This window comes from Colobus angolensis, unplaced genomic scaffold (genome assembly GCF_000951035.1).
Source record: "Colobus angolensis palliatus isolate OR3802 unplaced genomic scaffold, Cang.pa_1.0 Scaffold26, whole genome shotgun sequence".
Taxonomy (NCBI): domain Eukaryota; kingdom Metazoa; phylum Chordata; class Mammalia; order Primates; family Cercopithecidae; genus Colobus; species Colobus angolensis.
The window spans coordinates 19233356-19251617 of record NW_012115821.1 but is presented as its reverse complement, the minus strand read 5'-3'; the positions used below and the strand labels follow the sequence as shown (position 1 = coordinate 19251617).

General features: G+C 55.5%; 1 protein-coding gene across 3 annotated transcripts in view; it reads left to right on the top strand.

Annotated features, from left to right (window-relative positions):
- The window catches only part of PRKCD (protein kinase C, delta), a 36367-nt gene that overhangs the window by 12259 nt on the left and 5846 nt on the right, over positions 1-18262 (top strand). For all 3 annotated transcript variants that reach the window (XM_011947291.1, XM_011947290.1, XM_011947292.1), the window contains 16 exons: positions 5494-5627; positions 6692-6891; positions 8309-8369; positions 8547-8709; positions 8808-8839; positions 10214-10299; positions 10539-10668; positions 11935-12035; positions 12665-12761; positions 12988-13088; positions 13226-13399; positions 13663-13754; positions 14378-14440; positions 15742-15880; positions 16072-16260; positions 16886-17014. In XM_011947291.1, the coding sequence (XP_011802681.1) occupies positions 5513-5627; positions 6692-6891; positions 8309-8369; positions 8547-8709; positions 8808-8839; positions 10214-10299; positions 10539-10668; positions 11935-12035; positions 12665-12761; positions 12988-13088; positions 13226-13399; positions 13663-13754; positions 14378-14440; positions 15742-15880; positions 16072-16260; positions 16886-17014 (1872 nt within the window). In that variant the 5' untranslated portion in view covers positions 5494-5512. The remainder of the gene's footprint in view (positions 1-5493; positions 5628-6691; positions 6892-8308; positions 8370-8546; positions 8710-8807; positions 8840-10213; positions 10300-10538; positions 10669-11934; positions 12036-12664; positions 12762-12987; positions 13089-13225; positions 13400-13662; positions 13755-14377; positions 14441-15741; positions 15881-16071; positions 16261-16885; positions 17015-18262) is intronic.

The window sequence follows — 18262 nt, the reverse complement described above, 5'->3', positions numbered from 1 at the left end:
CAGCACACATACTTGTCTGCTGGAGACAACCCGGAGTTCTGTGCCTGGGAGCTCCAAACCCAAGGTCGCTCTGATCACCTTGAGGCCGGCCTTGCCCGCTGCTGAGTACTGGCTGGGAACAGGTTTCCATTTGTCCCAGAGGAGGTGACCTGCATTCTCTGGCCTGGCCTAGCTACTGCCTTTCCTTACCTATGGGCTGCTGATTTGGGGCTCACATTCACTGGGGCTGGGATCCAGTGTGACCAAGCCTTCCCTAGGTTTTGTTTTTGTTTTATTTGTTTTTATTTTTTTTTTGAGATGGAGTGTCACTCTGTTGCCCAGGCTGGAGTGCAGTGGCATGATCTCAGCTCACTGCAACCTCTCCCTCCCAGGTTCAAGCAATTCTTCTGCCTCAGCCTCCAAAGTAGGTGGGATTACAGGTGCCTGCTACCACACCTGGCTAATTTTTGTATTTTAGTAGAGACGGGTTTTCACTTCTTGGCCAGGCTTGTCTCGAACTCCTGACCTCAGGTGATCTGCCCGCCTCGGCCTCCCAAAGTGTTGAGATTACAGGCATGAGCCACCGTGCTTGGCCCTTCCCCAGGTTTTGGAAATGGAGGCTGGTCCAAGTGGTGAGGTCAGCGGGGAAGACCACTGGTCAAGCATGGGGTACCTGTCTCTTGGAGCCCTTACCTCCCTGTTTTTTTTTGTCTTCATGTGTGTTTGTGTGTGCTGTTCCTGGCACATTTATCCATCTCCACCTCTACCCTCCTCTCTCCACCTCTATCCTCTTGTCTCTCTTAGTCTCTTCTTCCCAACATGGCGTACTGGAAAGGACCTGGGCTGCAACATCAGGCAGGCCTGGGTTTATCCTTCCACCACTTACTGACTGTATGACCTTGGAAAGTTACATAGCTTCTCTGAGCTTTGGTTTCTTCATCAGTAAAATGCCCATCAGTAAAATCCCTTCTGGATCCGCATACGGATAAAGTGAGCTAATGTAATTACAGAGGTAATCTGCGACATTGTCGGCCTCAGAAAAGGACTGTCTTTCTTGTACGTGGAGGAGCCAAGATTCATACCTAGACACTGACCCTTAGTCTGGTGCTCTCTGCTTCATAAAACTGCCTCTGCTGTAGGCTGGAGAAGCAGAATAGAGACTAGGAGCCCTTAGGCAGCTGGGAAAGGCCTGGCTGGCTCCAAGGAGCTTGTCCCCATGGAGGCTGTGTGGGGTCCAGCCCCAGGCATCCCCTGGCCCTGCAGAGTGGCCATGAGTCTGGGCTGAGCCAGCAGTCTTCCTTTGGGGCCTCCATGGGCTGGGTCCTATTTGCATGGGGGTTATAAATAGTCAGCACACCTTGCTTTTGTGCTGCTGCTTCACCCCCTCCTCCCTGCCATATACTCTGAGAGGTAGGGGGCAGACTCTGACTCTGCTGTGCAGAGCAGGGCCTTGTGGCCCAGAGAGGCCCAGGACCTCTCTCAGGGTCACACAGTGATAGAAGAAGATGTGGGGCTCTGGGTAGTACAAATAGGGGCAGAGGAGGTGGCAGAACCTGGCCAGAGCCCGTGCCCTGGTTTCAGTCCTAGGAGGCTGGGTCTGACCCCGTGGTTACTGCTGGTTAGCCTTGGGGCAGACCATGAAGACCATGGCTCCCCAGTTCTCATGGCGCTGCAGCCTGGCGGTGCAGGTTTAGGCTGGGGCCTGCTGTGGTTGTGGTTTTCCCTCCGGTGGCTTCTAACTGTGAGCAGCAGCTGCTCTGAGTGTGGCCTGAGAGAGCTGGAGGGCCATCCTCGGGTGGGAAGGTCCTGGGCTCTGCCTCACCCTCGTGGGGCTTCTCTGACCCACTGTCTCCTCCACCCTCCATGCAGTCCTGGGGTGGTCCCCACGGATACCTCCTGCTGGGCAGGCCGGGGGCAGGGGAAGCCATGGAGCCTGTGGGCTGTCAGGGCTGGGCCCCAAAGGTTGGTGGCTGGAAGGAGGACCTGGCTGGCCGATGTTGGAGCATCTGGTGCTCCTGAGTGAGTTGTATGTTCATGGAGACCTGGTTTCCCTTTCTGAGCAGTGGGATCTGTAACCAAGGCTGTCTTCCCGGGCGGGGGAATGGATGCGGTGAGGGATGCGAGTGCGCTTTGTAAACTGTGAAGGAAGGTGCACAGTGAGGGATGGATGCTGCAGTGAGAGGGGGTGATAGTGGTAAGAGGATCCCCCTCCCCAAGGCCTGTTGGGTTGATTGTAGCCATCATCCTACATGAGTTTTCTTTTTTTTTTTTTTTTTGAGACGGAGTCTCGCTCTGTCGCCCAGGCTGGAGTGCAGTGGCCGGATCTCAGCTCACTGCAAGCTCTGCCTCCCGGGTTTATGCCATTCTCCTGCCTCAGCCTCCTGAGTAGCTGGGACTACAGGCGCCCGCCACCTCGCCCGGCTAGTTTTTTGTATTTTTAGTAGAGACGGGGTTTCACCGTGTTAGCCAGGATGGTCTCGAACTCCTGACCTCATGATCCACCCGTCTCGGCCTCCCAAAGTGCTGGGATTACAGGCTTGAGCCACCGCGCCCGGCCCATGAGTTTTCATTATCACCACAACTCTGAGCCAAAAGACTATTCCTCATCAGGAAATGGGAGGGCTGAGGCTCAGAAAGGCCAAGTGACCTGCACAGAGTCCACAGCCAAGGCAACGTTGCTGTCAGGGTGCAGCACCCAGGCAGCCTGGCCATCATTTTGCCACATTAACTGCCCTGAGCCTCTCTCCCCTAGGAGTCCAGGCCACCTGCAACACACTTGCTCCTCCTTTATCTCTGCGCCCCTGTCCCCTCAACCCTCATCATCCTCCGAGGCATTCAGAAGTTGCTTACTGCTCCAGCTGGGTCTCCAGGTTTTCCTAACAGCAGAACTGCATCTGCTGGATCAGGCCCTGGATGTGTGGACACAGACCTGCCAATCATTCCAGATCCAGGGAGCACTCACCTGGGTGCTGGATCTCTTGGACCCTCAGGGCCAAGCCAGGCAGCAAGAGGGGCAAGATGTCCGTCTTGCTTACGGGTTTGGGATGCTCAACCAGACTCCTGCATATGTGCGAGGCCAGGCCCACGTAGCTTGCTTTTCACTCCAATATTAACTGAGTGCCCACCATGTGCCACCCACTCCAATGGTTGCATATAATCGCACGCACCAGTAGACCCGTGCAACCTCACATGCACCAATTCATGCATGCTGCAGCCTGGGGAGAAGTCAGCAGCAGCCCCCAGCTGGCCCTCTCTCTGTGGCCCACCAAGAGGTCATGGGCAGCTGGCCTGGCACACAGGCCACCTGCTGGTGTCAAGCTGAAGGCTTTGGGACTTGGGCACATGCATGAGCTTGCACACCCACTCTCACATCCACTGAGTAGGAGCCAAGGCCAAGCAGGGATGTGGTGGGGTCTGCCCGCCTGGGTCCTGCTCTCTGCTCTGGCAGCTGCTGGCCTCAGAGGACTCTGGGCTCACTGGGCTGGGCTGCAGGGTGAGGTCAGCATTTGCTGTGAGCTCATCTGAGCTAGGAGCTCCCAGCAGATCTGGCCGCTGCTCTGGCCACCTTGTGCAGGAGCTGGAGGAAGTCATCTGGGGCTGGGCAGCTGTTGTGTGTGCATGCACACGTGTGTGTCTGAGTGTGCCCCTGTGTGCTGGCTTATGTTCAGGATGGAGTGAATACACGTGCATGTGCACAAAATCAAGTGAGCGCTCCCTCAACCAAGGCTATGGAGCAACCTCGTGGGGCCTGGGCAGAAGCCAGTGTGCACATAGGTGCTTACACACCTGAGTGTCCTTCACAAGTGGGTCACTTACTATAGTGAACATTAACCTAGAGAATGGTGAGAAACCCAGGAGTGTGGGAGCTGCTGTGTGTGAATCTGTAAGGCACATTCAGCGTTACATTGTACATTAAAATACAGTTTGGGTTTTTTGTTTTGTTTTGTTTTGTTTCTGAGGCAGAGTCTCCCTCTGTTGCCCAGGCTGGAGTGCAATGGCGTAGTCTCAGCTCACTGCAACCTCTGCCTCCGAGGTTCAAGCCATTCTCCTGTCCTCAGCCTCCCAAATAGCTGGGATTACAGGCATGTGCCACCACTCCAGGCTAGGTTTTGTATTTTTAGTAGAGACGGGGTTTCACCATATTGGCCAGGCTGGTCTCAAACTCCCGACCTCAGGTGACCTGCCCGCCTTGGCCTCCCAAAGTGCTGAGATTATAGGCATGAGCCACCGCGCCTGGGCAGTTTGGGTTTTTTTTAAGAGACAGGGTCCCACTCTGCTGCCCATGCTGGAGTGCACTGGCACGATCATGGCTGCCTTGAACTCTTGGCCTCAAGTGATCCTCTTACCTTGGCCTTCTGAAGTACCGAGATTATGAGAGTGATCCACCATGCCCACCTGTTTTATATTTGGGGAAATAATTAGTTTGAAGGTGCAGACAACCTTCCAGGCAGGCAAGAGGCACTTGACCCCAAGAGATCAAGTTAGAAGGGTCAGGCACACTGATGTAGGCAGAGCCTCTCATTGCTCTGATCCCTGAACAAAGTGGGTGCCAAGTTAGTGGAATGCCAGCTTTTGGTTCTGATTCTGCCTTAGAATTTCACTTTCCCCATTTGAAAAGTGGGGGTGTTTATTTTGGCCCTGCTTGTCTGCCTGGGTGGTTATGAAGAAAAAAACCCCAAACTTAGAAAATCACGAAGGGCTGCATGGGGCAGGATGGGAAAAAGAGGCGGCACTGTCCCATCCCCTTACCAGATGACAATGGCACATACCAGGTGCCTGGCATGGAGTAGGTGCCCAGCAATAGGGTACTTAGGGAGGCACTAAGTGACTCCCCAAATGAATATCTTGGGGTGACAGATGCAAATGCCATCAGGGCCCAGGTACGTTTTGAGGAGGAGTGAAGAGAGTGCCCTTGGCCTGGGGTAGATGGATGGAGGGCAGCCATCCCATTGCTAGCTGGCTGTTGCCCAGTGGGCCCAACGTCACATTTTCCAGTTTTACCAGAGACGCCACAAATCCAGACTTACATAAACCTCTCAATGTTTTTCTTTTCTTTTCTTTTCTTTTTTTTTTGAGATAGAGTTTAGCTCTTGTCACCCAGACTGGAGTGTAGTGGCGCGATCTTGGCTCACTGCAACCTCCGCCTCCCGGGTTCAAGTGATTGTCCTGCCTCAGCCTCCCAAGTAGCTGGGATTACGGGCATGCACCACCACACCCAGCTAATTTTCAGAAGAGACGGCTTTTCACCATGTTGGTCAGGCTGGTCTCGAACTCCTGACCTCAGGCCATCTGCCTACCTTGGCCTCCCAAAGTGCTGGGATTACAGGCGTGAGCCACTGCACCCGGCAAACCTCTCAGTTTTTAACACTGGCAACTGAGACTAGTGTGTATATGCACCATGTGGGCCAAATCCAATCGTGGGAGAGGCCTGGGGGAGTGGGTCCCTGAGTGCTGCCTGTGACTGTTCCTGCTAGTCCTGCCCAGCCGCCCGGCCTCATCCCTCTGTGTGCACAGGCCCACTGCAGGCCCTGCCATGGCGCCATTCCTGCGCATCGCCTTCAACTCCTACGAGCTGGGCTCCCTGCAGGCTGAGGACGAGGCGAACCAGCCCTTCTGTGCCGTGAAGATGAAGGAGGCGCTTAGCACAGGTAGGCCTGGAGGCTGGCCCCTGGAGAGGGGCTGGGAATCTGGGTCCAGCTGGAGGGACTGGAGGGGGCCTGGCCTTGTTCCCTACAACCTCTGAAGGATTCTGCTCTTCCTCATCCTTGGCTCCCTGCCCCATTCAGCTATGAAGGCAGAGGCCACTGAGTCTCTATAGGGCCGCAAACACTGGCCAAATTGAGCCCTCCTTGGAAGGCTTGGAGTTTCTGGCTCCTCCTCCACTGGTTGTTTTACCCAACAGTTTTTACATGTCTGTCTGTGCCAGGGCCTGTGCTGGGCACGGAGGATACTGTCGTGCTCCAGGACTGACCTGGCCTTGCCCTCATGGGGTTCATAGTCAGGTGAGGAAACCAGGCCTGTCACAAAGCAGTGAGTCCTGCAATAGGGAAGCCCAGAGAAGGCACCCTCTGAACCTGAGTTCAGGGAGGACTTCCTGGAGGAAGCACATACCTCACACCATTCCCTCTTGCTTTTGCCCTGGCCTGGTGAACCCCTAGTTGTCCCTCAGCTCTCAGCTGAACTGTCCCTTCCTCTAGGAAATCTTCCCTGACCCTTAGGCTTGACCCTGTGGCCACTTGATCATAGGCAAGTCTAGCACTACCAGCCTTACCCTCTTCAGTCTCATCACAGCTGTGACTTAACAGTTACTTGAGGAAGGAGTTGGTGCATTCGCCACCCGGGCCTGGGGATCCAGGAGGACAGGCCCTGGATGTAGCTTTTCTTTCGGCTGTGTTCCACGCCTCGAATATTATGGCTGGCATGCAGGAGCTGTCAGCCCATGTTCCCTGGGTGAATACATAGGGGCAGGCGACATTTAAATGGAGCTGGAGCAAGAGGGACACAGGAAGAGGGACCAGCAGGAACAAAGGCCTGGAGGGAGGACCTAGCAGGGTGCCCGAGACAGTTCTGTGCTCTAGAGGACACTGGGGGACCACAGCAGGCCCTCAGAGCAGAAGAGTCAGGCAGATTCTGCCAGGGGAAGGCTGTGGAGATCCAGGAGGGAGGGACAGAGGGGCCCTGACCCAACCTTCCCTGCCTGGCCTCGTTGCAGAGCGTGGGAAAACACTGGTGCAGAAGAAACCAACCATGTATCCTGAGTGGAAGTCGACATTCGATGCCCACATCTACGAGGGCCGCGTCATCCAGATCGTGCTAATGCGGGCAGCCGAGGAGCCAGTGTCTGAGGTGACCGTGGGTGTGTCGGTGCTGGCCGAGCGCTGCAAGAAGAACAACGGCAAGGCTGAGTTCTGGGTGAGGGGCGCACGAGCCGTGCCGTGTGTGTGTGCGTGTGTGTGTGCGTGCGCCCGCGCTCACGCTCGCATGCGCATGCCTGCATCAGTGCGTGGGCTCGGTTAGTGGGCACAGCTGAAGGGCACCAGGCCCTGTGCTGGCCACCAGTCCAGCCCTGCGGCCAATGTGGCCTGGGTGTGAATCCTAGCTCTGCAATTCACCAGATTCCCAGCCTCTCTGAGCTTCTGCTTCCACATCTGTTAAGGGAGGGCGCTACTAAATGTGCCTACCTCAGGGTCAGTTGTTCAAATGAAAGGAGCAGCTGGATGTACAGGGCTTATTGCAGAACCTGACACATAGCAGGTGCTAAAGACAGCCAACTTCCTTATTGTGACTACTTTTTCCTTTTTAATTTTGGAAAGGCAGGATATGCACATAGTAAAACATTTTTAACTGCACGAAAGGGTGTGTCCCTGCCCCAAAACCAGGCCACCAGGCCTCCTTCCCAGAGGCACCCATTATTCCAGTTCTTTTTGGAATCTTCGCATATATTCTAGACCTTGGCAGCCATTGAGGGGGCAACATAGTGACCTTTAACAGCAAGGAGGTGGGAGAAGGGGAGGCTTATGGTCTCATCTACTTACCTGCTGAAATGGACACTCAGCACAAGCAAGTGGCCACCTGGCCATGTGCAGCTGTGTGTTCTGGGTGGCCACAGGATGCCAGCGCTGGCAGAAGTCCCCTGGGGTTACATGTGGGATGTAACTAAGATGTCTCCACCAGGAAAGGCCCTGTGACCACTGGAGACTCTGATCAGCCTCCTGCGAGGGGTGAGGGGGCTGGGATGGGAGAGAGGTTGACACAAGGCTGTGCTGACCCTTGGCCAGTCAGGCAGAGACACAGAGGGGCCTCTGGCTGTGCTGTCTCCACTCCCCCAAGGGAGGATATCAGTCACCAGGTCTGTGTCTTGGGGGAGGTGAGGGGATAGAGGCTCAGGTCCCACCCTCAAGACTGTCCAGTCTGCATGAGGAGCCCTTGGCACAGACGGCGGAGCAGCATGTGTGCACGAGGATGAGTGTGTCTGTCTCTCTCCACATGTGCACATGAGTAGGGGCCTCCATTGCTAAGGGGGCCGCAGTGGGTAGGGGTGGGGAATTTCCCTTCCTGCTCTGTTCCCCAGCTATGTGTCTGGGCTGGGTGTGGGCTGGACCCTTTCACTTCCCTAAATGTAATAATACCCCTGGGTACAGTGTGGGGGTGGGGCTCAGGGGTGGGGCTCAGGCAGGGCCCTGCCCACACTGGGCAGACAAGTGTCTGGCTAGGCCTTGGGGGGCTGCCTGGGCCTTGAGGGACCAGCCATGGGGGCGGGTTCTGAGTTTGGCCTGGCCCAGGCCGCCCTCACTGACCTTGTTCTCCCCTGGCCTCTGGCCCCCAACAGCTGGACCTGCAGCCTCAGGCCAAGGTGTTGATGTCTGTTCAGTATTTCCTGGAGGATGTGGGTAAGAACTCCCTGGGGATGGAGGGGGCTCCTTTGCCCGGTTCAGAGGCAGAGCCAGCACTGAGGCGTAGGGAAGCGGCTCCCTTCGGCAGACTGTCCAGGGCCACCCTGGGAGGGAGTGCAGGGGTGCCACCCCTCCCAGATACCAGGGCTGACTTCCCCACTCCATGGTCCCCAGATTGCAAACAGTCTATGCGCAGTGAGGACGAGGCCAAGTTCCCAACGATGAACCGCCGAGGAGCCATCAAGCAGGCCAAAATCCACTACATCAAGAACCATGAGTTTATCGCCACCTTCTTTGGGCAACCCACCTTCTGTTCTGTGTGCAAAGACTTTGTCTGGTGAGAACTGGCCATGCCCACTGGTGGTGGTGCCGGGTAGTGGGGGCCGATCCCAGTCCCCACTCACTCACTTACTTTGCCTGGGTTTTGCCTTTCAGGGGCCTCAACAAACAAGGCTACAAATGCAGGCGTAAGTGTCTCCACAGGCCTGTTTGTACGTATGTACCCGTGTGTGCTCACGTGTGCCCGTGCCTGTGTGTGTGCCAGTGCCTGTGTGCGCTCAGAGAGTGTATGCACGTGAATTTTCCCAGTGTAGATACAGCAGCTGAGTTCAGTGAGTGCTGGGGCTGGCTTGCTGCTGCTCTGGAAAACCAGTTCTGCGCCTCTCTTCCCAGCTCTGTATTCAGTGACGGGGAGTTGGTGGATGGCAATTGGGCACAGTAGAGTATTCACGCAGAAACCAGCCCAGGCCATGCGCCAGGCCTCTTTTCCCTGGAGAGGCAGTGATAGGACCTGTACTAGCACACAGTGGCTGCATGTGCTTCTGTGTAGATGTGGGTGTCTCTGAGCACACTCTCTCCCTGAGGGTGCATGCATGAGGTGCCACAGGCTGGTGCCAGACTGCCTGAGTTTGAATCCTAGCTCTACCACTTCCTGGCTATAGGGCCTTAGGCAAAGTTACTTAACCTCTCTGTGCCTCAGTTTCCTGATCTATAGTTTTTTTTTTGAGACTGAGTCTCATTCTGTTGCCCAAGCTGGAGTGCGTGATCTCAGCTCAGTGTAGCCTCCCTCTCCCAGGTTCAAGCGATTCTCTTGCCTCAGCCTCCCGAGCAGCTGGGATTACAGGCGTGCACCACCGTGCCTGGCTAGTTTTTGTATTTTTAGTAGAAAGGGGGGTTTTGTCACGTTGGCCAGGCTGGTCTCGAACTCCTGACCTCAAGTGACGTACCCACCTCAGCCTCCCAAAGTGCTGGGATTACATGCGTGAGCTATTGTGCCTGGCCCTCATCTATAAATTAGATGTAATTATAATGTATAATAGGGTCATTGCGAAGATCAAATGGAGTAAGATATGTAAGGCTGTGTTTTAAGTGCCTTCCACTGGCAGCCGTTCTGCGTAAGAAGTTTGTTATCATCATTACACATGCTTTGTGTGTATGTACAGGGTCTGTTTTGAGGCGTGTCCGTGTGCATGTGTGAGAGAGGGCATTTAGGAGCTGTTTGCTATCCCAGGGCTTGGAAAAGGGAAAGAACTGCCCCCGCTTCTCATATTGAGATGCCCCATGCCCCCTAACTTCTGCCCACCTCCCTGCCCACTAGGACTCCTTCATTTCTAAGCCCCTGCAGATTGGCCTGTCCTCTTCACCCCATCCTCTCCAGGCCCCTCCTTCGAGGGCTGGCGGGAGGAAGACTCAAGCACTGGGCCTCTGCTGGGTGAGGGTGTGGGTGGTCAGGAGAACGGTGGCTTTGTGTAGAGGGCTGGACTGACTGGCAGGCACCAGCTCATAGACTCTGCCCCTCCCGGTGCCCTCCCTTCCCCCTTCTGGGCCTGTGCCTCTTCAAGAATGTAACGCTGCCATCCACAAGAAATGCATCGACAAGATCATCGGCAGATGTACTGGCACTGCGGCCAACAGCCGGGACACCATAGTGAGCCTGGGGCTGGGGCAGGGCTGGAATGGGGGGCTTAGCCACATGGGAGGGATTTACGCCCTCTCCCTGCCCTCCGGGGATAGCTTACCCTCCCTCCCCATTTTTCTTAGTCTTTCCTTGCCTCTCCCAGTGGATCTCTCTTGGGATGTAGTGCCCAGGGTTGGGGAAGAGCTAGGGGCTGAAGAAGGGGCTGGAGCTGGCACTTGACCCTCAGCCTGTGATACCCCCATCCCCAGTTCCAGAAAGAACGCTTCAACATCGACATGCCGCACCGCTTCAAGGTTCACAACTACATGAGCCCCACCTTCTGTGACCACTGCGGCAGCCTGCTCTGGGGACTGGTGAAGCAGGGATTAAAGTGTGAAGGTGCGTGCCACCCCGCCCCTGGGCTGCAGGAGGGGCACTCCCAGCTGGTGCTGCTGTGAATTCCAGCCACCTCACACTGCCCTCGCCCCCTCACCTAGAGACAGGCACCTCATTCAGGGACCTGATGAGGGTGAGGCCTTGGTGGACCCTCCCCACTGGCCTGACTGGCTCTGCCACTTACCTGCTGTGTGACCACAGGTGGGTGACTCCACCCCGCTGAGCCATTTGGAGGGGAAAAGCAGGACCTAGAGAGTCCCTGTTAGGGGCCAGTGAGCAGAGGATGCTGAAGCCAGGCGGGTGCACACCCGCAGGCGCCCAGACATGCCTCCACTGCCCTCTGCTTTACTTAGAGATGAGACAGAAGACCCTGGAGGGAAAGCAGCTTAAGTTGACCCAGATGTTCTTTGAAGGGTTTTGAATTAGGTCTCATGTCTTCTGGTTTTTCCTTTTTCTTTAAATCATGAAAGATTGGCCGGGCACGGTGGCTCACGCCTGTATTCCCAGCACTTTGGGAGGCCGAGGTGGGCGGATCTCGAGGTCAGGAGATTGAGACCATCCTGGCTAACACGGTGAAACCCCGTCTCTACTAAAAAAAATACAAAAAAATTAGCCAGGTGTGGCGGCAGGTGCCTGTAGTCCCAGCTACTCAGAAGGCTGAGGCAGGAGAATGCCACGAATCCAGGGAGGCAGAGCTTGCGGTGGGCTGAGATCAGGCCACTGCACTCCAGCCTGGGTGACAGAGGGAGACTCCATCTCAAAAAAAAAACCAAAAAAAACCATGAAAGATTGAGGTGCTTGGCCAGGCGTGGTGGCTCACACCTGTAATCCCAGCACTTTGGGAGGCCAAGGTGGGTGGATCACTTGAGGTTGGGAGTTCGAGACCAGCCTGGCTAACATGGAGAAACCCAATCTCTACTAAAAATACAAAATTAGCCAGGTGTGGTGGCGCATGCCTGTAATCCCAGCTACTCAGGAGGCTGAGGCAGGAGAGTCACTTGAACCCAGGAGGCAGAGGTTGTGGTGAGCCGAGATCACGCCATTGCACTCCAGCCTGGGCAACAAGAGGGAAATTCCATCTCAAAAAAAAAAAAAAAGAGAGAGATTGAAGTATATACGATGGCTTCAGATCAATGTTTTCCTAAAAACTGGAACCCAGCAGACCCCGCTAAAGCCCTCCTTTCTCATGCTCTCCTGCCCCTCTCCTACACTGCCCCCTGCCCTTGGCTGAGCTCCGGGACTGACAGCCCCACTTCTCCCTCACCCCAGACTGCGGCATGAATGTGCACCATAAATGCCGGGAGAAGGTGGCCAACCTCTGCGGCATCAACCAGAAGCTCTTGGCCGAGGCCTTGAACCAAGTCACCCAGGTGGGCAGGTGCCATGGGGACCCTGGACATAGGGCAGTGGGGTTAGGGACAGTCAAGGCTCACAGCCACTGCTGGGGAGCCACAGACAGCCAGGGTATATTTAGACCCAGGACTCTACTTCGGGAAGATCCAACTCAAGAATTTAGGCAGCAGAGGAAGGGGGGCTTTTGTTCATGAGAAATTCATTATTCAAGCAGTTCTTTCTTTGAGGGTGAACCTGGGGACCACAGGATTGGGTGTTGGAACACTTTGAACTACGACTTTGGGTGTGGACGTTTGTACATGGGTGGGGCTTGAGGGATGCCACGAAACCTGAAGGTAAAATTTTAGAATCAATCAGAAATGAAGCTAAATAGTCAAATGAAATCTATTGAGTGAGTGGTTGGGAAGGTAGGGTTCTGTTTACGAAACTTCTGTTTGTAATCAGAGCCTTTCAGACCACTGAGGCTTCTCTGGGCTCCGGGAAGAGTGTGCGTGTGTGCACGCAGCCCGAGTAGGGGGCCTGGGCTGTGCCCCTGTTGTCTCCTCTTGGTATTGAGGGTGGAGTTATACCTGGGGGTCTTCCTTCGGGGCTGGGAGTTCTGATAATGGTCTGACCGTCTGGCCCCCCACCTCTGCTCTCTCCCCAGAGAGCCTCCCGGAGATCAGACTCGGCCTCCTCAGAGCCTGTTGGGATATACCAGGGTTTCGAGAAGAAGACCGGAGTCGCTGGGGAGGACTCGCAAGGTGAAGCTGGGTCCATTGCCCCTGTACAGTTTGTATTCCCCCTGAGGCCAAAGACAGGGGACTGTCCTTCCTTCCGTTGTCAAGTGAGATATGGGAGGAACCCCCGGCCCTGGGGAGTGAGCCCCTTCCTCTCTGAGGCCCCTTCCCCCAGCCTACCCCAGGCCCCGGGGGAGGGGAGTTGTGTAGACTGAGACCCCGATCTGAGGAGGTGCCATCTCTCGGGCAGACAACAGTGGGACCTACGGCAAGATCTGGGAGGGCAGCAGCAAGTGCAACATCAACAACTTCATCTTCCACAAGGTCCTGGGCAAAGGCAGCTTCGGGAAGGTGAGGGCTGTGAGCCGGGCACCTGCTTCCCACCCCACCCTGGCTGCTTCCTGCTTAGGTGGCTGAGGCGGGAGTCTGAATCGGGCTGTGGCCCCTGCCCCGTCCTCCCCTGCTCAGCACCTGTGCCTCCCCATCAGGTGCTGCTTGGAGAGCTGAAGGGCAGAGGAGAGTACTTTGCCATCAAGGCCCTCAAGAAGGATGTGGTCCTGATCGACGACGACGTGGAATGCACCATGGTTGAGAAGCGGGTGCTGACGCTCGCCGCAGAAAATCCCTTTCTCACCCACCTCATCTGCACCTTCCAGACCAAGGTTCCTGGGCCTCCTGCCATCACCGCCCCATGCCACAGCCATGTCCCACAGCCCCTCAGCCCCTCTAAGTCAGGGCTGTGTCTCCCCCTCAGGCCACTTAAAGCAGGGCCATGCTTTCCCCCCTCATGCCTCCCAGAGCAGAGTTGTCCCCCTCGGCCAGGGCCTGTCCCTGCTGTTTCCTGTTGGGGCTTGGCCCCAGTGGCCCTGAGTGAGGGAGCCTCCTGCCTGTTCCTCACCCCTGCTCACCACCCTCCCCACCCCAGGACCACCTGTTCTTTGTGATGGAGTTCCTCAACGGGGGGGACCTGATGTACCACATCCAGGACAAAGGCCGCTTTGAACTCTACCGTGCCACGTATGTGAGGGCCGTGGTGGGGAAGGGCCCAGCGTGGAGGAAGGGCCACTGGCTCAGAACCCACTGCCAGTCTGCCCTCCATGCCTTCTTCCCTCTCCCTAGAAAAGCCAGCATGGGCTAGAGCAGCAGCCGGGGAGGTGTGAGGGTAGCCTGGGTCCACACCACATAAGAAGCCATGGGTGGCAAGTGAGCTGCGGCTGGGGGCTCAGCACAAATACTCTGGGTCCTGGCCCCTCTGCGGGCCACAGCCAGGGCAGCCTTGCAAATGGTGGTCCTACACGACACAGGACACAGGACCCTGGTGCGTGGCCCCCAGACCTGCTTTTCCCCATTCACATGTCCCCCCGCCAAACTAACCGTGTGTGTGCATGCAAACACATGTGTACATGCATATAAATGCATACGCTCTTAGAGAACTGGCTCACTGAGAGCTTTCCCTTCAGAACTTTCTGCCTGGGCTGCCAGCCCCCACTTGCCTGATACAAGATGTACTTGATCATGCTTAGGTTGTCCATGGAGTTATTTGCAGCATTTCTTGCCCTGGAAGTGGGATGAGGGCCCGAGGGGAAGCAGAGGCTGCTCGGCAGAGATCCTGGAACACTTTGTCTCTCTCTCTTGCCCAGGTTTTATGCAGCTGAGATAATCTGTGGACTGCAGTTTCTACACAGCAAGGGCATCATTTACAGGTGCAGGGGTTAGGGAAGCGGGGGACTCTTGGGAGGGGAGGCTCCAGCCCCATCATATCTTCTGAAATGCTGCAAGCAGGATTCCCCCAACTCCAGTTCCTTCTCTGCCGGAAATCAATCTTTAGCTGGGGATTTGCCTAAACCTCCCACCCTGGTGTGAGCATTCCTGTGGCCCCCATTTGAGGCTGGTTTAGCTCCAGGAACTAGGAACTCACTGCCCATATTTGACACCATCGCCCCACCCATCGTTGGAGCCATCAGTCTCGCTCTGAAGACCCATCGAGTCATCTAAGCTTCTGCTAGAAGAGACTGGTTCCATAAAGTCTCATCTAATAAGTTATGATTCCATCCTATGGTAGGAACTGTACACCCACCAAAAAGGCTGCTGCCAGGCTCTGTGTACTGATGTGGGATAATGCCAAGACACGTCGTTCAGTGGAAAACCAACCTGCGGGAGAGTGTGTATCGAATATTAGAATTCAGTCTTTAAAACGTGCGAGAGGCTAGGCGCAATGGCTCACGCCTGTAATCCCAGCACTTTGGGAGGCCGAGGTGGATAGATCACCTGAGGTCAGGAGTTTGAGACCAGCCTAACCAACATGGTGAAACCCTGTCTCTACTAAAAAATACAAAAATTAGCTGGGCGTGGTGGTGGATGCCTGTAATCTCAGCTATTCAGGAGGCTGAGGCAGGAGAATTGCTTGGACCCGGGAGGCGGAGGTTGCAGTGAGCCGAGATTGCACCACTGCACTCCAGCCTGGGCGACACAGTGAGAGTCCATCTCAAAAAAAAAAAAAAAGTGGGAGCAAGCTGCATGCTGCCGTATGCTTGTCCATGCCTAGAATTGCTCTAAGGAGAACCTGGTGATTGAGCTCAGTGGAAGGCAGACTTTGTGCTGTTTGCCATTTCTAGTTCCCATATGCATAAAGTATCTACTCAAATGACTAATTACTAAATATAGACATGGTCCCCACCTTTGGGGAGTAGACAAAACTGAACCTGGGGATCACTTCTGCTGCTGACTGCTAGGGGACCCTGGACAAGTGACATCACTTGTTTGAGCCCCGTTTGGGTTTCAGGAAGTAGGGTGGTGTGTGCCCAGCATTTAGCACACAGTAGGGGACTTGCAAGAAGCACCTGTTTTTAGGATCTCTTTCTCCTGCTTCCTTTTCTCTTTCTCATTCCCTTGTACTCTTGGGGACAGTCCTGGACTAATATGGCTGAAAATGAGGACATGGCGGGCAGGGTGGGGAAGGAGAAGAAATGGCCCCTGCTGACTCTTACCTGTCCCCTGTCCTTAGGGACCTCAAACTGGACAACGTGCTGCTGGACCGGGATGGCCATATCAAGATTGCCGACTTTGGGATGTGCAAAGAGAATATATTCGGGGAGAACCGGGCCAGCACCTTCTGCGGCACTCCTGACTATATCGCCCCTGAGGTGAGCCGATACCCTTCCATACCCCCACTCAGTCAGGCACCTTGCCTCCCCACGGTGGGCGGGGGAAGGCTTCCCAAGGGCAGTGAGGTCCAAGCCAAAGCCCAGAGGCCAAGGCGGCCTGGCTAGGGCTCATGCCCAGGGGCCCCTCTCAGCCCCAGCACCTCAGCTCCTGCTGACCTGCTCGCCCTCAGATCCTACAGGGCCTGAAGTACACATTCTCGGTGGACTGGTGGTCTTTCGGGGTCCTTCTGTACGAGATGCTCATCGGCCAGTCCCCCTTCCATGGTGATGATGAGGATGAACTCTTCGAGTCCATCCGTGTGGACACACCGCATTATCCCCGCTGGATCACCAAGGAGTCCAAGGACATCCTGGAGAAGGTGCAGGCCCTGGGCTGGGCTGGGCTGGGCAGGGGCAGGGGCAGGGGCTGGCAGACACTGGGCTTTGGGTGAGGAGCTTCCTGTCTCTGGAATGGCAGCCTCAGTGGTGCCACAGTCCTAACATACAGGGTATTGCTCTCTCACCATGTTCCCAGGAACTCCTGTCGAGTCCTGTGCATGGAATCAGCCTGACATGGTGACTAAGGGCCCAGGGTCAGGAGACAGACAGACCCGAGGCCAAACGCTGGCTCTGCCTGGGACTAGCTGATCACAACCTCTTAGAGTTTGTCTCCTTATCTGCAAAATGGGGCTATGAGCAGTCTTGCCTCACCGAGTTGTTGGGAAGAAAATAGAAACACACGATGCTCAGCTGTGGGCCAGGCAGATAGTAAATAATAAAAAGTCCCATTAGCAGAGTTGTGGATGTCCAGCCCAGAGCCTCTCTTCTCTGGGGAAACTGGGAGCACTGCATGCCAGAGTGACCTCCCTCAGCCCCACTGTTCCCCAGGCTGACTGCGGGGCTGGGGCAAGCCTGGCTTTGCATCCCTGGGCCTGCTGGGGATTTGCTGAAGCTCCAATTTCCCATGGCCCTCGGGTGCTAACCAGGGTCCCTGCTGGGTTGCAGCTCTTTGAAAGGGAACCAACCAAGAGGCTGGGAGTGACCGGAAACATCAAAATCCACCCCTTCTTCAAGACCATAAACTGGACTCTGCTGGAAAAGCGGAGGTTGGAGCCACCCTTCAGGCCCAAAGTGGTATGTGATCCTGCCCCGCACTGTCTCCGGGCTGGGCTCCTCCTCCCCTGCCCTCCCTCTCTCCTACATCACTCACACCCTTTCCACCTCTCCCTTCTTCCAGCGAGTCTACTTCCCCGATCTCCACAGCATGTTCAGTCACAGCTGCTGCCCTTGTATTCTCATCCTCTCCGTCCTGACTCAGTCAGTCAGCACACACTGGGGACTGTGGATCCCACTGTATGCACAGGACCCTGTTTTGGGAAATAGAATTAAAACCTCACGTTATTACTCCATTCAATCCATTCTCCAATACATATGGGGAGTCCTGAGTCCCTGTTGAATGCAGAGCACAGTGCTTGGCTGCACAGCAAAGTGGGAGACGCAGTCCCAGAACCGGAGGAGTTCGCAGCTAGTTGGAGAGATAAGAAACTTGCACGCCGATGACAATTTGTGATACGAGATGACAGCATAAGAGATACCCCAGGACACATGATCAGTTGCTATTGAGTGGGTCTGTCAGCAGGAGCCCAGGCGGCAGAGAAGAGGGTGGGTCTGAGAGGCCCCCTTGGAAGAAGTGAGACTAGAGCAGGGCTGGGAGGTCTGAGAGGCTCCCTTGGAAGAAGTGAGACAAGGGACAGCTGGGAGGCATTCCAGGTGGAAGAGGGGATGGTTCACCCACAGGCCCAGAATCTACCACCAAGGAACCAGCCTGAGAGCAGAGGCAGGTGGGGCCACTAAGAAAGTTGGGGCTGTGTGGCCCCTCTGTGACCACAGTTCTTCCTTCCCCACTCCCTTTGTCTCCTTTGATTCCCCTCCTCCACCAGGGCACACAGTTCCCACTGGGCAGCCTGTGTAATGCACCCCACATTTGTGCTTTGAGGCTACAGAGCACTTCCCCTACACCAAGGACCTCAAACTCAGACGTGTCCTGGCTGAGCATGTAACTGACAGGCTAGGCCAGCTGCAAGAAAATCACACAGCCTGCTTTCAGTCTCACTTTTGGTAGATTTCCTTCTCTGCACTAAGAAACACAAAGCAGGTGTGATGTACCCCTTGTCAGTGGGGCAGGGGCTGTCCAGGGCTCTCATCACCAAGAGTGGGCAGGAAGTAGGCCCAGGGCTGCTTTAATCTGCAAGTTTTCAAAAGAAGCTGGAAATCTGGATTTTTATGTTGCATTGTTCAATTTTAAAATATAGGTTCAGGCTGGGCGCGGTGGCCCACACCAGTACTTTGGGAGGCTGAGGCAGGCAGATCACCTGAGGTCAG